The sequence below is a fragment of the Cydia pomonella genome, chromosome 6 (assembly GCF_033807575.1).
Source record: "Cydia pomonella isolate Wapato2018A chromosome 6, ilCydPomo1, whole genome shotgun sequence".
Lineage (NCBI taxonomy): Eukaryota > Metazoa > Arthropoda > Insecta > Lepidoptera > Tortricidae > Cydia > Cydia pomonella.
Genome location: NC_084708.1, coordinates 22,942,939 through 22,958,040, shown reverse-complemented (window position 1 = coordinate 22,958,040; position 15,102 = coordinate 22,942,939). Strand labels below are relative to the sequence as shown.

General features: G+C 37.9%; 1 protein-coding gene across 2 annotated transcripts in view; it reads right to left on the bottom strand.

Annotated features, from left to right (window-relative positions):
• Window positions 1-945: 945 nt before the first annotated feature.
• LOC133519324 (neurogenic protein big brain) overlaps window positions 946-15,102 on the bottom strand; it is a 162,272-nt gene continuing 148,115 nt past the window's right edge. Inside the window, exons 3-6 of one of the 2 annotated variants that reach the window (XM_061853363.1) lie at window positions 5,331-5,526; window positions 3,342-3,694; window positions 2,621-2,856; window positions 946-2,198 (exon numbers count right to left, since the gene is read on the bottom strand). In XM_061853363.1, the coding sequence (XP_061709347.1) occupies window positions 2,080-2,198; window positions 2,621-2,856; window positions 3,342-3,694; window positions 5,331-5,526 (904 nt within the window). In that variant the 3' untranslated portion in view covers window positions 946-2,079. The remainder of the gene's footprint in view (window positions 2,199-2,620; window positions 2,857-3,341; window positions 3,695-5,330; window positions 5,527-15,102) is intronic. The other variant, XM_061853364.1, reaches the window with a different exon arrangement.

Here is a 15,102-nt window from a genome sequence, read left to right as displayed (position 1 = left end):
TAAATATTTTTAATACTTTAATGTTATCCATTTACAAATACCATTATATACAATTTAGGTAACTAAGTCCCTTTATCCTAATAAGTCTTTAACTTCAAAAATTAGTTGGCACAGAAAAAGGTAGATCTCAAAAGTGGAAGTTTCGTTATGGCACACTAAAACGTCAACATATATGGCAATTCACTGTTCTATACTAGACAATTATTCAATTTATAACAGTATCAACAATTACATATACATTTCAGGATTACATTTGGTCCTCATAGCCAAATTTTAAATTCTTAAAGCTAGTCTTAAGTCTACTTAAAGCTATATACATGCCGTATAAAAACAATGTACGGTAGGTGTATCTACCTATACCTACTACCTGCATAAGTATGTACGGTCAAAAATGGAACCTTGGGTTATTATTTAAAGATTTCAAAGTGGGATTTGAATTTAAACCCCAAAGAAATCGCATGGTATATTTCCTAGGTTTCCATTTTGCTGATGAGTGCACAAACTACTTCCTTTAACCCTTTGAACGCCATATCACCCATCGTGTGCGGCGCGTCATCGTGAGGCAGCGTATGCTGAGACGCAGGCGACGCAGTTCCACGCAGCGCAGAGCAGAGCAGATGTGTAAAATAATTATGGTCCTTTAGTTACGCACGCTGCGGCGCAATGACGTACCATATTTTACAAAATCTGGCGGCCTAACGCGAAAATTGAAATTCGCAAATTGCGGGGATCTTTCTCTTTTACTCTCACTAAGACGTAATTAGTGTGACAGAGAAAAATCGGTCAATAGCCCTGTTCTGCCCTACATATTTCCAGTACTTCGATCCGAATAAACGTGACTTGCTTATACTTTCCTCAAAAAATATAATAAATCTTTATCGTTTATTTACTTAGGAACGAAATAACATGAAAATAGGACAATCGTCACAAAACATCGAGTAAAAAAAACTAAAGTAAGTCACTTAATTATATGTATTTTTCCAGTGAATGTCTGTTAAAAACATAATAGGGTCAAGGAGGGAGCAGTGGCTCATTCTCATTCTTGACCCTACTCGTATTAAATTATTATTTTCTCCCAGGTAGTAATACAGTCGTTATACGCCTAATAATACAGTTAAATGACATTATTGTGATACTAATTCGTTGTAATAATACAATAACAAGTATTAAATGCATCTTTTACACTTAGTGCTGATATACCATCATGTGGTGGCTAATCCATCAATTCGGCTAAAGGTGTTCAGTAATATATTTATTTAATTTAGGGGCCCCAAACTTTTTGACTCGAGGACCAAACAATCAAACCTCACCCCCTATCAGATAAATGTAGTTGTGACCTCAGCCAAACTTTGGCTCTCCCATTTCCTTTTCGCGGACCGAATTGTATGACCTTTCCTGCATAGCAGCGAGAGAGCCCGTTCTTTATTTAGCTATTTTAAATGTTGTCACATTTTAACGACAAGATCTTTAGAGAGATAGAATGCTATAGGTATTTTTCACTGATTAAACTATATTTCATAAATGTAAGTAATAAAAATTAACTCTGTATAGACTTTGCGGCGTGAAAATGGCACTTGTTAACCTTCTATAGGAATTTGATTTTTACCTTGGCACTGCTCTCTCGCATGCCATGTAGGAGCTTTGCCATCACATCGTAAGATAATTAAAATTCTTTGTTTATGCTAATTACTAACTACGATGCAGGAATATTCGCGTTCGGCGGAGCGCGCAGCGTGGCGTCAAGCGTCCAATTTGAGTGGCGTGGACTGAAGTCGCTCACACACGTTTGCATTTGTTTCGAATGAACGCCGCGCCGCGCGCCCCACTCAAGCGTCACTGTATTTGTAAACTTTACAGGAATTTAACTTGTCACACAGCGTCGTCTATAACTTTGCCTGTGTCCCAATCTACAGCACAAAGCCATAGCTTCGATAATCACTGTTGCACTGTAACGTTTGTCACTCAGGCGTGACAGAGGCGTCAGTCAAGTCAGTGTCCCGATTAGACGTCCAGTCAGACGTAACGCCAACGTCATTAGACGTCGAAGAGCAGCGCAATGTTGTGCTGCGAGGCGCGTCGCTAGTAGTGGTCGGGGCGGTAGTTGGAGCGCGAGTACGTGGAGTAGGCCGAGTCCTCGGACGACAGCGGCCCGCGCCTCCCGCTGTACAGCGAGTCGCGGCGCTCGGTGCCCGGGGCTCCTGGAAAAGAAAGTAACAAATAAATATAATTCAAAGATACTTATATTGCATTATGAAAGTTAGTCAATTGTAAAAGTTTGTTACTTGAACTTACATATAAATGTAAATGTGAAATGTAGGAAATAGTTCTATATACATATGTTTAAGTATATAGAAATAGTAAATCTTTAGACTTGAGATGGTGCGCATCAACAGTAAGTACCTAAGTACGTCTGCGTATTGAAGACAGCAGATGATACGCTTACGGAATTCAAACTACATTCAGTTAGCTTTATGATAAGAACAACTTATCTATGTACCTAAGAGTAAAGTCTTTGTTGTGAGGGTTGTAATGTTGGAGTCTGTCTACATTTTTTGTGGTGCGTCCTCCTACTGAATATAACGACTGCGGAAGTAAGTATGGAAAGAAAAAGTAAACTCACCAGCAGGTCCCGGCCTGACTCCATTCGCGGTGCCATACGCAGGTTCGCGCTGCGCATTATGCGCGTTCTGATTGTGCGTGAGCGCGTGCTGCGCGTGCGGTGCGTGCGCGTGCGCGTGCGCCAGCGTGGCGTGCGGCCGGAGTAGTAGTGACTGCGCGGACACTAGCGGCGCGCCGGCCGTCGGGCCGTTGGTGGCCGTGGTGGCGCTGCTGCCTTTGCTGTAGACGGATTGTGACCTGGGAATGGCAAGGAGAATATAAAACTAAAAATTATTTGTTCACAAAAAATATTATTGAAGCTGAGCTCATGCTTTTGTGATAGAGATAATAATTAATAGTGATTGTAATAAGTTAATATGAAATCATTTTGATATATCTACGCTTAAAACATTACTCTCCCCTTTGTGGCACTCTTTTTCACCTACTGAGGCAACTTTTTTCATAACATACTTTCTTCATATTTATTTGAGCATTTCATTATATGGCGAGATAGACGAGTGTGGCAGTTCATTAAAAAATCTACAAAATCAGTTAATCTTCCTATTGAACACACCACGATTGATTCCTTATATCTTAACTGGGCTGAAATTCGCCAACTAAAATCTTTAAATACTCGAGTCTCAAGTCTCAACTACTCTTGCTAACTAGTACCAGTTGGTAACTACTTGATAACTAGAGCCAGTTATATAAGAAACCAATCACACAAGCACAGCAATAATTACATGTGAGCGTGCTGTCCGGCTGACCTGTGAAGCGTGTGCCTCGCTGGCGGCGGCGACCTGCAGTACAGACTCTTCGTGCCCGAATACAAGGGTTCAGCATTATCCGGCCTTGGGGCTGAGGCCGCGCAGTAAGTCGGGGCGTGTCTGTAGTGCGTGAAAGCTGGCTTATCATCGTCGAGGTCTCGGGGAGATGAGGCCCGGGAGGAGGTGCGCGGGCGCCGCGAGCCCCACTCGTGGAGGAGGGCGCAGGCCGCGCCGCCGCCGAGCCCGCCGACCCAGCTCACCCAGTGGCTGTCCCAGCGAGACAGGACGAATGAAGGACCTAGCGAGCGCGCTGGGTTTAATGATGGCATCTGGAATAAAGGATGAAGATAGTTGGTACAGAAATGGATAGTAGCAGAAAAAATGCAAAAAGATGACTCAATACAACAGATGAGAACATAAAAGATCTTATTTCAAAAGCAACGTTAAACAGGCGAGTTATAAATTGTAATAAAACATCTGTTTGAAGTACCTATGTAGGTACATACGAGTGCGTAGTTCTTGGTAGTTTGTGGGTATCTTTGGTAGTACCTTACGTACCTACAATGTAGATAAGTTATCGCCCTCGAATTGTGTGGCGCGAAATAGCGATTTTTGCCTACTTTTTATGGCTTTTGCACCTTGAAATTCTTTCTGAATGCTCTATGATATTATTAGGATGTTTTTATACATCTTTAGAATTTGCGAATTTTACAATCAGTTGATACTGGTTTGTGTAAAAAATGTCTTGTCTCACATTCGATTTCTTAAACATACGCCCGTTCATAAAATCAGAGCAGAATAGACGAGACGTCGATCGTTTTTTGGTTGCATTGTGGGGAGACAGATGTCCAAAACCAGCTTATTTTAAAAAGACAGATAAACGTGCGAGACCCATACACACTTACGACCTTTTCACATGTAAGTTTGTTGTAAAGCAACCAGCTGTCCGCGTCCTTATAGCACAAAAGCAGGTAGCGGGCGGAAGCTGAATGTCCTGTGTAAACCGACTTATGTTTGTTGGACTTGTATGGTGGTTACGACCTTTTTACCGCATAGGCGCACAAAAGGAGCTATTCACATGTGGCGCGATTTATCTCGGCACTGTCTGTCATTTTGTACAATTGCACGTGTATCGAGGAATGTGGAATATTGATGTATTATTGTGCTGCGAAATGTGCTATAGGCAGGTAATACAGGTAATACTGTGCTACTCTGTAGCTAATTATGGTCCGGTTCTGTAAAATGATCTATTTTTGGCGTGGCCTTATGGGCACTAAGAATGGTGCTGTTCAGCGGTGTCACTTATGAATTCGAGCCAATCGTGCCGTCTAACGCAGCTAAGTTTCGACCAATGGCGCGCGTGATCTATCTATCTGTTTGTTTTGATTTGCCGCTAAAATATGTTAGAGATAATATTTTCTTCCTAGTATCGTTTCATTTGAATTACATAATGTATCTAATAATAGTTTAGCCAAGTAGAAACATATTAAAATACATATATAGGGAATATAAACCTTTTTATTTCCCAGATACTAAAGTTCGATTGCCCCATTTTGTCAACTAATCTGTCATCAAATTGGTACTAAAGCATTTGATTGGGTAGTAAATTGGCTCATTGACTGTAATTTTAGTATACGAGACATAAAAGCCTAGCTTAGGAACTTGCATTAAAATAATATCTTATCAACTAGATGGGGTATATGCTCTATCTACTCGTATATACGACTCGAGGAAATGGTGGATTGGAGTCTTATTCACTATTAGATTTCTCGTGTATTTGGGGTTTGGTCTATAAACATCAAGACATTAAAGACAGTTTCAGTTCATTTAGACCCGCCTACAAATTGTCAGACTACCAGAATACTTACCTATCCCATTCTAAACATTAAAATATACTTCTTTCTCTCTAGTCTAGTCTTCTGGCGTACACATGCAGGCTATCAGGACTCTAAACATAAAACTTACAGAGACAAAGGTCGCTGCACAGTAAGCCGCACCAAGAAGTGCGGGCGCCGCGCCGGTCCAGCGGCGCTCCATTGCGGCGAAGTAGGCCGCCGCCACCAACCCGGACAGCACCAGTTCAGCGCCGAGGCGCTCCCACGCGCTGCCGGCGCCGGGCAACGCGGCTGCCAAGCTGCCGCCGTATCCTGGCATGGTCAGGCTGGAACAAAGAAAACGAAGGTTAAAAATAACTTCTGGCCAAAGGGCACGCCCTTCACAATATTTCGGTGGTTCCGTGGGAATCTGCCGAATCGGGTTATGCCCACTAGTTACCATCAACTCAATTTGGTCGTAAAATATTGTTGTTGCGTCAAAATTATTTTTAACTTTTAAGATAATAGTTATGATAGATTGTAAGGTAGTGACAAATGATTGTTGTTTTTCCGTTTTAAGTAAATATTTTGATTTGTTAAATTTGCAGGCTACACAGTCATCACGTATACACGTATGAAATGTTTACAATAACCGAGCGGCACTACTAAAACTTACATATACAATACGAATTTACATGTACTTAGATAACATACTCTAAGTATAAACTGTTTTTTTTTGTAAATATTTGAAATTTATATGAGCACAAGTCGTAAACGCAAGAAAAATAGGCGGTCGGTATGTGTTGTGACCGAGACTTCATTGTTGAGAGATTTAAAATTTCAGACTCTCTACTGCCATGATAAGTAAATAGATTTACCAATGTTGTTCAGCAGCTAGTTAAATATATTAATTGTAGGTGGTTGTGTATGCAATAAACGTAAGCTAACTGGATCATATACATGGTTTAGCAAACTTCGTTCGCATCTTTCCTGTAGACATCGCAGAGTTACGGGAACCTAAAGCTAATTTTTACGCGGCACCTTCAATCCCTTTTTTTGTACTTGAGACTCAATTAGTTGTCAAGCGGACCCCAGGCTTCGAGAGCCGTGGCAAAATACCGGGAAAACGCGAGGAAGAAGAATGAAGCATCCATTAGTGTAAGTAAGTGGTCGTATCAAAACCAGTTTAAAACCATAATACATTGTTAAAACGGAATCGAGCTCATAGTTTAGGACTTTTGTAGGAATTTTAACATAACGTTTGTTATGGATTCTTCAAATAAATGTATATGGCTTAAATATTTTTTTGTAAATTAGTTTACTTCTAGAATATTTTAGTTGTTATTAAATCCATACGCCGCTAAAAATTTACATAAAATTCCTCAGTGGAAGTAAGCCCTGCTATCCTAACTTACCTAGATTACCTAAACCTCTTATAACTTTCGCTAGTCTTCTCGGACAGCGGTTATAATAGGATATGATAAAACTAGCGCGCTCTGGACTTATAATAATACTGCAGGCTCTTGGCCAGAAATATCTCTCGAAACTTAAAGGAATTTATTGTTTGCCCAGGTACACCATTTTGCACTTAGCGGCCTTTATTTTTATCGTTGATTGGTGTAGATTGGATTTTACTCTTTCTTCTGTTTACTTAATATTTCAATTTTATTTTGGAGGCATTTAATAAATGCTTATTGGCGAAGCATCGCCTAGATTTACGTTACCTAACTTGGGTACATCAACTTGACTGATCATCGTCATTCTCAAAAAATATGTTTGCGGTGTATTTGGTGTGACTCCATGCAACATGCAACCGCAGACATATTCTCAGAGAATGACCCATCGATGGCAGAGAACAATAAAACTTCCCATACATAAAAAAATAGCAAATGTTTTTGCGGTGACAGGCGGTTTGGTGCAACTCACCCTAAACTTTAAGGGCTCATGTAGACTACGAGAACGCGCCCGAATTGGTTGTAAGCTCTATAGTCCGCAATGTACCTAAAATTGCGAATTCGCTTGCCGTCTAAATCAGCCCTAATTCCCTACTTCTATATGTTCTAAAGAACGTGCTTATATGCAAAAATTAATAAGAACCGTTGAAGGCGTAATAAATAGTAACTATTTATTTCATTAAAGCCACGAAAAACGGGCTAGCTCGAGGCAAGGCGACTCATTGCTATGCGCCGCGCGCGAGCAGTAAGATTTACGTATTTTCGCTATTTTATTTACTGCCCTTTTTAGTTTAGCCCCAAACTATCTACTGGAACTCCAGCTAGAATGTTTTGTTTAGGAAAATCAATAGTTCCAACAATGTCTTACATTGTTACTTTACATTTTTCCATTTTTGTGGCCGAAGCTCTGTTGAACCTTACTTTTTGTGGCCATGATACTAAACTGTTATTTCAAAATTGAAATAGCGAATGAAAATTTGCCGTTTATCTAGTCCTAAAGGGATAGTATACGTAGGTACGTAGGTAGGAAGTAAGTAGTTCCTTTCTGAAGGGAATTAGATCTATTTTATGACTTTTACGGCAAAATTATTTCGCCCCTCACAAACCAGGAGTTTTTGGGTATGCATGTGCCCGGGCCAGTCAAGTGGCAATCTGTATGCTAAGCTTTCGTATTAATTTGCATGAGTTTCAACTTCCGCTGTAAATGGCATTGTAGTTTCGTTTGGTAAAAAGAAATATTGAACAACTGAGCTAACTGTTTAATGACTTTTACGTATTAATACTTAGGTATTTTATATAAGATTGAGCCAGGTCCTTACAGAAAACCAGCGCCACGGATTGCCGCGGCAGTAGGTATGCTGAGTGGGGATTCTATTTTAGCGTCCAAATATATATATTTTTTTATGTCTGCATGCCTTTTTTCTGTACTATGTTATGGCGTTAAATAAATGTATTTTCTTTTTTTTTTCTTTATATAGGCTTTCATATACGTTTGAGCCAAGCTTATTTTCAGATAATTTATAAAGACTAGTGCCAATTTTTACTCAAATATTTATACCTACGCAATTCCCGTCTCCGACAAACTAGTAAATATTAACACTGGCTATTTAGTGCTTACCGTCGTCAAACTCCTAATTAAATGGCAGGATGGAATTCCTACTTGCCATAATCATGCTAACTTTATTTTATTGATTGTATTTGGTAATCAATAGTGATAATATCTATATTACCAGGTGATGTTTGGTTAGGACTGATTTGCGAATTGAAACTTTCATCAATAAACACAAGGTATAAATTTCAAAATGCAAATTGGGATAAAGGATACTGTTACTGGCTTGTCGACGAAGCTCAATATTGTGGAAGACGACAATTCACATCGACAGTGCACGAGTTTACACCTAAGGCAGAACCAGCCAAGCGAGCAAATCTTCGCAAAAGGGTACATTTCTTGTCTAACTCTGCTAAATTCGACCTTAAGTTCTGTCGCGTAATGTCAAATTTTGTAGAACCAAAGAAAGGTAGTTGTGAGGATGAAAGTTAGTGTTCATGTGTGTTGTGGTTTACTGAAGCACTTAGTGCAGAAAGCATGTAGTTAGGTATAGTGAAGGGGTTAAGAGCTTTGTGCTAAATGGTCTTTTTACATGAATCCTGAACTTTATCACTACTTTCCTGATGTAAATCTTCTTTGTTTACTTAGCGTTTTATCTAGTCATTTTACAAAAAAACAAATCTGTGTGAAAATAATATTTTAACCAAGTAAAACAGTTTTAATAACTTCCAGGGGCAAACTCTTTTAATGCTAGTAATCAACTTCACTTCTTTCTATATTCTATTTCTATATTATTCTTTATACCAAGGGAAAAATGCAACACGAACATTTTCAGGCAAATATTAGAGGAATTAAATTACAGGCAGATAATATGTATGTATTATGTATAAACTTTATTGTACATAGAAATAAAAACACGAAAAACACAGTCACAGAGTAAATTAAATACAACAAAGGCGAACTTATCCCTGTATGGGATCTCTTCCAGTTAACCTTCGAGGAAATGAGTAGAACAGAAGTAACGGTGAATGAATGACAAACACAAACAAAAGTGTACAATCACTAAAATTAATGAAATGCACCAATGATAATTTTATTTTAAAAAATGTGTTGAATTAAATCTTTGCATAAACGTAAAAGCTAACGAAAAAGTTACGCTATGTGTACACATTATATGAATGAATACTTGGTATGAATGTATCACACACACACGACGAAAACAAGGATGCGTGACATTGGCATGGTTGAGGTGTCAAGTGGGATCAACATCTGCCCGGATGTCATTGACATTGCCACATTTAAGTCTCAACGATCTTAATTAGGCCCCACGAAGAAAGGATTATCACATGTTTTTATTTTTAACTCTATGAGTAAGTTATAAATGTTTTAAAGAGATTTCATTCATTAGTGCTGACATTTTAATACGTCGCATGTGTTACTTCCCGTTAACTTTAACGAATATAACCGTTAACCGAATACAATAGTATTTAATATAATCGTGATATAATAGAGAGCTTTTAGTCTGCTGAGTTGCCTAAGTGAGATACGAGATTGAAAAGCTTGATTATATCACTATTGTATACAACACTTTTTCTACAAGTCCTCAAAAATATTTTTTTTACTACAAAACCTAAATAAGTAATGAAAATTAGTAAGTATCTAAGTAGCCAAAGACATATCTTTTTTGGTACAAGCTTTTATTGCTGACTGTACTTTTTTTCCACAGGCAACTAATACACATCGAGATAATTCTAAAAACCCCAAACACAATTAGGTTGGTTTTTTCATCATATAGTTCATATGACCACCTCCTGTCTCGATCATCAGATCAGCTCGGTGGTACCATAATAATGCATTGTCACCCGACTTACATTTAGAAATCGGAAAGTGGGTGAAATTTAGCTTCCAAGAATAAAACAACTAACATGCTAACAGGGCAAGTTAAATAAAAGCTTGTAAAAATCGGGAAGTATCAGTATCAGAATCGAAAGAATTAGAATAACACGATGTTTTTGCTTTACTCGACAGAATTAGATAATAATTACTAGTACTTTGGGCGTGTTTTGATGATTGATTATTTTGATCAGAATAAATTGTATTCAAAAAAATTTCACATATGTATGTACGTAATAATGCTTACAAACTAATTGACAAATTCAAATCCGCAACGCAGGTTTCGTCAGGTGGGTACAACCATATATCAGCAACAGGCGTCGTCATTTTCCGTTCAGATCACACTTGTGAAGAAAAAACGGAATTTTAAGCGAAATAATTCTTAAATACGGTGACATCGACTTTGTCCGCCATTTTGTAATTTCTTGGCAGGTGAGGCATCGAAGGCACAGACCTATTCGGTATTCAGCCACGATTTAAACGGCTGTTAAAATAATCAAATTAAATAATTTTAAACATAAACAAAAATATTAAATTATAAACGTCAGTATTTTAAAAGTATAACTAATTTATGCTACTTGGTTTGTATGAATAAGTAACATAATAAAAAAAGCTATAACTCCCTAGGGAGTTATGGCTGTTTTTGACAATCCATAACTCCCGCGGGAACAAAATAGGCCTGTGTTCTTCAGCTAACCTGTAAACCTATGAAATGTACCCGGCTGGTTACATAATACCTAGGGATGTACTAAAGGAAAGAAAAACAAGAGAGTTCCTTGATATATGTTTTATTTCTTCTTTCAAAACTCCTACATACCCTAAAAAATTCAACTTCTAGCTCAGTCTGCTAACGGTAGAGCTGTTGGTTCATTCATATCTGTATTCTTACACTATAGGATAAATCACCAACAAACTAGTTGTTTAATTAAATTTTATTCTGGTAATTATTATATGAAAAGTTACACCTAAGCATTAAATTTGGCAAGCAACACTGTCCATCAGACCTCAGTAAACCTTGATTATGATATTAAAATTATTCATTATAAATGTGACAAAAGCAAAAGGTTACCGATCTATGACAATGACAAAACTTGTTCTACAAGTAAACTATGAGCTTCTTAAGGGCTACCTAAGGGATTTCTAAGGGTTTCCAAAGGATTTCCTAAGGTTTTCAAAGGGCCAACACATACCTGCTGCCACAGACGATGTTTATTCCTCCGAATTAACTCCTCTGCATTCCGCCTGACGAACAAGACAGACGACAGAAAAAGTCTGCTGCAGTCAAAATTAGCATTTGGGTTGGAACTCGTAACAATGGCCGTGAAGGCGTCCCGAACTGGACGAAGAGAAGACCCGTCTCTTACATCAGCCTGCCACGCTCAAGGGCACGCTCCTCTTTCCTCAGCAACTTGGCAAAGGAAAGCAACATTTGCCTCGACCTATTAAAATCCAGAAACCAAAATCTGAATCTCCGGAACTATATACTCGTATGGCGACAATAAATTTCCACGCTGAGTTTTATAAATATCTATTTTAATTTTTGTAATAAATCAGTATTCTGACACAAACCAATGCCGTCTTTTCTTCTCCTTCTTTTTTTCCCTACATTTCAAATTTAGTGCTCTTTTCAGCCAGAACTGTGTGTTGTCAGTCCAATTGTGCTACCTTTTAAAACATGTAGGTTTCATTACCTAACGACACAATATCCAGAAAAAAATGCTGAAATACAACTATTTATATTTGTAACTAAACTAATTAAATTAAATCATGTTTCATATTTCTAAAAAAATATAACACTAAGAGAAATAAAAAAGAAACAACGAAGTTACGCTAACACCACTAGATGGCGCTATGTGACAACACCTGCATGAAATAAGATCTTTTTCGAGCAAGTGTGATGAAAAAGTAATTTTCAAGGTCCGCCTCAAATCGCGCGTGTATTAGGTATTTGAATTATTTGATTGAACTATAACTACCCTAAAGTTCAGCTTTAAAACAAAAAAACATAAGATAATTAATACCATTTTGTTTTATGTAATTAAAGTGTGACACGCAATTTGATATTATTTTGCAATTTTACTACGGGCATAAGCGTCGTATTTTCTGTGTCACCAATTAACAGAACGTATTTATACAACACAGACATCAAACCGTATGAATGTAGTACTAACAACAGTACCCCTAGTGTAAATAAATTCGATTTCCAAACGTGACGTACGCGTTTGCGTTTTGTCTCATTTTGTATTGGATTTCGAAAGAGCGCGCCAAGCGGGACGTTTTGGAAACTCAAAATCCTATACAAAATGAGACTTAACGCAAACGCGTTCGTCACGTTATGATGTTGATCAAAGTTACACTAGGGGTACAGATAGATTCTAGTGCAGTGAAACGTCACAATTGACACAAATAAAGCTGTAATAAAGTGAGCCGCGTCGCGTAACAAAGGCAAACGAGGCAAAGTTGATGCCAGGAGTGGCGGACTTGTACACAAAGACTTGACAACTTCGATAGTTATTACGTGGCTTGTTGCAAAAGGTAGTATCTGTTGGAGTATCGTTGTGACTTGCAGCGTTTTGACAGGAATGGGTAATGAAATGGAAAAGACTGATAGCAGCTTGGGCTATATTGCACTAAAACGAAGTTTATGTCACGGATAAAATGCAGAAAATTACTTTTCTGTCTGTCCGCAGGGATGCAACGGCGGATTTTGTGTTACCGAGTAAGTGATCAAATGCAGTGAAGAATATTCTCGTGAGAGTTTTGAAACGCCACAAAAACATCGCAGCTATATAATTTATTCAAGAAGTCTATAAAATAAACTGCTCAATTTCAGCTACAAAAATAAATTGTATATAAATGACGCCAATGATGTCAATTAATTTGTATATAAATGAATCAGGCTTTAACCTAAGTAATTATGTCAATGTCTGTCTAAATATTACTTCTAGTGTAGGCATTAGGGACAAAAATTCCGGAAACAATCTAATGTTTTTTTATCAGTTTTATACAAAAAATTTAATACGTGTTTCACAATGCCACTGATGAGTAATGCCAGAAGCGAATACATTACTGAGGGTGTCTCATAAATAATGTCGGTTTCAATGTTCAGTTTCGTTTATTAAATGATAATATAAAAAGAAAACCTTAATATTAAAAATATAGCCCATCATATTCTATAGTCTTAACCCAACGTTCTGCAAGCTCTTTGAGTCCTTGATAAAACCATTATTTGGGCTTAGATACAAAAAACTGTCGTACTGCATTTTCAACATCTTCTTTTGTCTCGAATTTTTTCCCGCGAAAGAATTTTGCCATGGATCTGAATAAATAGTAATCAGATGGTGAAAGGTCCGGACTAAATGCTGGATGTGGCAGGAGTTCAATACCACCAAGTTCATCGATCTTAGCCCGTGTGACTTTCGCAGTATGTGGTCTAGCATTGTCTTGTTGTAAAAGCACCTGTTTTCGATTTACTAAACCTGGATACTTTTGCGATAAAACCTCATACATTCGTGTCAGTTGGCCACAGTATATCTCGGCAGTGATAGTTTGACCCTCTGGAATTATCTCGAAATACACTAAACCTTCATAATTCCACCAGACACATAACAAGACTTTTGACTCGAATCGACTTCTTTTCGCGACAGGTTCAGGTAATTCATTCCTGTCTAACCACTGATGCGCCATGTCTGGGTTGTTCATGTAAATCCATTTTTCATCACAAGTAACGATTCGTTTGAGAAAGCGATCGCCTTGCGGTAGGGCAAGGAGTTTTTTGCAAAACTCTACTCGTCGTTTTGCCTGAACTTCGTCTAATTCGCGGGGCACTATCCGACAACTTCTATAGGTCTTACCTAATGATTTTAAGTGGCGATGTATAGTGTCTTTAGAAGGTCCAAGTGAGTCCGACAATCGACGAGTGCTGGTACTGGCTTGGTTTTCAACAGCTGCTTTTGTAGCCTCAATATCCCACACGGGTGGCCGACCAGAGCGCGGTCGATCTTCAAGGGTCAAATCTCCGCTATTAAAACGATTAAACCAACGCTGTGCCGTACGTTCATTTAACACGTCTTCCCCTTCAAACTCACATATTTTTCTTGCTGCTGCAGCTGCTTTAAATTTTTGTTTCCAACAATGTCTCAACAATACACGAATTTCATATTTGTCACCCTCCATACTTTTTACTATCAAAACGTATTACACCGTCAATTAACAAAGATAGTATGACTTAAATAAAGTACAACAATTGCACTCTTTATAGGACTAGAGAATTGTCAAAACAGGTTACGACATGCATAGATTGTAGTGTAGATTTTTTTTTCTTACGAAACCCGACATTACTTATGAGACAACTCAGTAGATCTGCAACCTTAACTTAACCTACCTGTTAAAATTCCTAATGAAGTATATTTGAAAAATACAGATACAGATGTAAAAAAAACTTAGCATTTTCGTATTTTTCGAAAGTATTGTAACTGAAATGTGCATGGTATTTTTTTCAAAATGAGCCGTTTGGAAATTTTGTCGTATTGTTCCAAGTTTTTTCAACGCTATTCTGGTGTGAGCTCTAAAGTCACAAAGGGCGATTTCTAATTTTGACTAGATTTTCTATCAAAAGAACTTTAAAGTCAGCTGTAGAGATAGTAAACCTCAACATATATAAGTTTGTGTGTAGCGGGTTCAACTATATCTGGAGCTCATTGTTCTTGTGTAACAAATAAAATTAAAGTTCTGACCTAGTGTATCGTTTTAAGCTTCTGACTGGATATCACAATTTGCTAGTTCAAATTTAACTCTCAATTGACAAGAAGTTCAACTTTGTTTTGAACTTAATGTAACACGTTTAGGATACCGGTCGTCAGGCAGGAGTATATGTACGAGTATATGTAGTCACATTAAGTATTATAGAAAGTTCGGTTGATAAAAAAATAAATTAACACTGATCACTATCACTGCAATAAAATGAAACATACGAATTGGAGTACGACGTCACATGACTGCTTCTCCATACAATCGTGGTCAAAGCT